Genomic DNA, 4,067 nt, shown 5'->3' on the forward strand with positions numbered 1-4,067 from the left:
GTTTCCAGCTGCATCCATGTCCCTACAAAGGACATGAACTCATCCTTTTTTATGGCTGTATACACACTGAAATATTTAAGGATATGGGACACACGGTCTGCCATTCACTCTAAAATGGTTTGAGAAGAAAACATAACTGTGTTCATATACACACATACAGAGAGTAAGCAAATCACAAAGCAATGAGAGAAAATAGAAACAACTGGTGGGCCTATGTGTAGGGTATATGGAAGGTCTTTGTCCTTTTCTACTACTTTCCTACAATTTTGAATTGTGTCAACATAAAATGTTACCAGAATAACTAGAGAGTCAAGGAAAGTTGCAATTCATCCTTCTCAGGAATCTGTACCAGACAATCAAGATTAGTACTAAAAAAAAATAACAAGAACACAGAGATGAGAGAAGTGGAAACAAAGACAAAGAAAACAGGCATCTAGAATGAGCCTGGACTTGGGCTTTGGGCTGCTCTGCAGAGATCTATCCTGGAGTTTGAGGTTTGATCACTGCACCTGAAAATGCCCCTTAAGCAAAGAGGCTCAGGCCGGGCGCGGTGGCTCACACTTATAATCCCAGCACTTTGGGAGGCCGAGGCAGGTAGATCACTTGAGGCCAGGAGTTCGAGACCAGCATGGCCAACACGGTGAAACCCTGTCTCTATTAAAAACACAAAAAAATTAGCCAGGTGTGGTAGTGGGCACCTGTAATCCCAGCTGCTCGGGAGGCTGAGGCAGGAGAATCACTTGAACCTGGGAGGCGGAGGTTGCAGTGAGCTGAGATTGCACCCCTACACTCCAGCCTGGGGCACAGAGTAAGACTCTATCTCAAAAAAAAGGGGGGTGGGGAGCTCAATATTTGACTAGGATGGCTCTACCAGCCTGTTGAATGTACTTAACAGAGGCACCAACAACTGTTCACTCTACCTTATCTCCACTTAGGCGGCCACAAGCCTCATTGATCCAGTGCCACAAATTAGCTAGAAAACACAAAGCAAGGATAAGGACTTCAAGTTATTATTTCCCACTTTTCTTTTAAATAAAGGTTATTATGTATATTTAAGGTATACAACATGTTACAGGACAAATATAGATAGTAAAATGGTTACTATAGTGAAGCAAATTAACATACCCATCATCTCACTTAGCTACCCATTTTTATGTGTGTGTGGCAAGATCCGCTAAAATCTACAAATTTAGCAAAAATCTTGAATATGATACAACATGATTAACTACAGTCCCCATCCGTACATTAGATTCCTGGACAACTTTCTTCATCCTGCATATCTGCTACTTTGTTTCCTTTGACCCACATCTCCCCATTTTCTTTCCCCCTGCCCCTGGTAACCATTGTTTTATTCTATATCTCTGTATATTTGACTTTTGGGGAATACTGCACATGTAAGTGCAATTGTTCTAGATTTTTCTTTCTGTATCAGGCTCAGTATTATGACCACTAGGTCAGTTCAATATTATCTTTCAACAGAGTCCACTGCAAGTCTTTCAGTGAACGCTCCTGGAAGTGAAAGCATTTAAAAGTAAATCAACTGATTTAAAGGCTATGAAGGGCCAGGCGCAGTGGCTCACACCTGTAATGCCAGCACTTTGGGAGGCCAAGGCGGGTGGATCACCTGAGGTCAGGAGTTCATGACTAGCCTGGCCAACATGGTGAAACCACATCTCTACTAAAAATACAAAAATTAGCCGGGCATGGTGGCACTCGCCTGTAATCCCAGCTACTCAGGAGGCTGAAGCAGGAGAATCGCTTGAACCTGGGAGGCGGAGGCTGCAGCGAGCTGAGATTGTGCCACTGCACTCCAACCTTGGCGACAGAGCGAAACTCGGTCTCAAAAAAAACAAAAAATAAAAAAATAAAGGCTATGAAGCCATCTTACTCCTGTCAAAAACAGAACTTCCTGTTCTATGCAAAGCAGAACATGATCCACTAATGTTTCAGTGACTACCTCTGGGCACATTTGGGGGCTGTCAGAGCTGCTGCTATGACTATAGACATTCTCATTCCCTTAACAAGTTTTCTTTGGCTATGAGGGACTAAGTTAGACATCATAGAAGAACCAAAGAAAACATGTCTAGGAGACTGATTTTTCCAGTAAACTAGCTTGAATGTACTATAAAAGTGAGGCAAGCACAGCAAGCTAGGTGCCAGACCCACTGAGACCAGCAGGCCCCAAGACCTTTTCCACGATATCTAGCTGCTTCTCAGAAGAAAGAAGAATATGTTCAAAAACTACATCTCCACTCACTCTTACAGAAGTGATGAAACCTAAAAGGTTAAATTTTATGAATTTTAAGAAATCTATGAATTTATATTATGCAAAGATACAATTTTATCCTACTTCTAATGAACATTTAATGTTGGGCTCACTATAAAGACTAAAGTTAGGACTGGACCCGGTGGCTCACACCTGTAATCCCAGCACTTTGGGAGGCTGAGGTGGGCGGACTGCTTCAGCTCAGAAGTTTGAGACCAGCTGGGGCAACATGGTGAAACCCAATCTCTATAAAAAATACAAAAATTAGCTGGGCATGGTGGTGCGTGCCTGTGGTCCCAGCTAATTGGGGGGCTGAGGTGGGAGGATTGTTTGAGCCCAGGAGGGAGCTGGAGGCTGCAGAGAGCTGCACTCGTGCCACTGCAGTCCTGCCTGGGTGACAAAGTGAGACCCTGTCTCAAAAAGCAACAACAACAACAACAACAACAACAAAAAACTGACTAAAGTTAGGAGTTGTCAAATTCTCCATGGGAAGATCATCACAGTTCAGTATAATAGCTAATGAGCACTTAAGCATGCCAGGGATGGTGCCAAGCAGTCTCATCATAAAATAGGGGAAATAATAGTGCCCACCTCATGGTGCTGTTGTGAAGATGTACTTAGTACATGCAAAATATATGTAGTCATGTTGGCACATATTAAATATTTAATATATGTCAGCTATTGCTATCATCATCATTATTCTTGCTTCTTTTCTATCACTTCGAAATTATATATCAAGGTAAACTTACTTGCCCTCCCCCGACACCCCGCCAAAAAAAAAAAAGAGAGGACAATTGCAGCTGTTTCCTTGGAGAAATCAGTCTAGACAATCACAAATGGCACTAAAAATAAATACCTGTCCATGGAGCTGGTAAACATGCAGACCTGCCATGATCACCTCTGCCCTGGACAACTGCAAACAGCTTCCTAACTGGTGCGCCTGCATCTACGCACACTGTACCACACATTTGTCTGGTACTCTAAAGCCAGAGGGCCACCCTCGGTCCCTTTTGCTAAGGACAAGGAGCAAACTCCTTCAGCAGCCCTGCAGGGCTACATGGTCTGGCCGTGCCCTCCTCTCCAGCCTCATCTTCCACTTGGTCCCTGACTTTGTGCTACAGTGCCACTAGCTCCCTCCAGCCCGCTAATGCACCATGCTCCCCTCATCATGCAGCTCTCAGGATAGAATGCCTGTGTTTCTCCTGATGTCCCTTGGCTAGCGAATTCTGACTTGTCTTTCAGATCTTAACTCACACATTTCCTCCTCTGGGAGGCCCTGGCTGGCCTCAGGGATGGGCTGACCTTCTGTCGTCTGCTACCTGGTGCTCAGCACCTTCCCTTGCACACTCAGCTTCCCTCCGTGGGCTTAACGCCTACCCTGCCCACTAAGATGCTTCCTCCAGGACGGCACTGGCTGTGTCTATGTTGCTTGATATTGAGACCCCAGTGCCAGTCCAGTCCCTGATGATCAGTAAACACGTAAGGATGAATGGATGAAGAGAGAGCTAACAGTCATGACATCTAATCCAGTAAACAGTAGGCCCACATGGCAATAAAATAGTATCAAAAAGAAAAACCTAAAGAACCAAACATCAGGAAGTCTGTTTATCTCACATAAACATGACTACAAGTGACCTTCATCATCTGAACATGCGTTATCCAAATCCCCAGTAATGATGTTGTTAAGGAGGTGAAGTTGCACTAAATAAAAGCATTCAACAATGAACAGACTCTTTAAAAAATGGTCACCACTCGCCTGGGTGTGGTGGTTCATGCCTATAATCCCAGCACTTTGGGAGGC

At 44.2% G+C, this 4,067-nt stretch overlaps 1 protein-coding gene across 1 annotated transcript in view; it reads right to left on the reverse strand.

Moving 5' to 3' along the window:
• Positions 1–4,067, reverse strand: part of TNFRSF11A (tumor necrosis factor receptor superfamily, member 11a, NFKB activator) — a 38,900-nt gene that overhangs the window by 17,303 nt on the left and 17,530 nt on the right. Inside the window, exon 8 of the mRNA XM_011964391.1 lies at positions 921–973. Within this exon, the coding sequence (XP_011819781.1) occupies positions 921–973 (53 nt within the window). The remainder of the gene's footprint in view (positions 1–920; positions 974–4,067) is intronic.

The sequence above is a fragment of the Mandrillus leucophaeus genome, unplaced genomic scaffold, assembly GCF_000951045.1.
Source record: "Mandrillus leucophaeus isolate KB7577 unplaced genomic scaffold, Mleu.le_1.0 Scaffold699, whole genome shotgun sequence".
In the NCBI taxonomy this organism is placed as follows: domain Eukaryota; kingdom Metazoa; phylum Chordata; class Mammalia; order Primates; family Cercopithecidae; genus Mandrillus; species Mandrillus leucophaeus.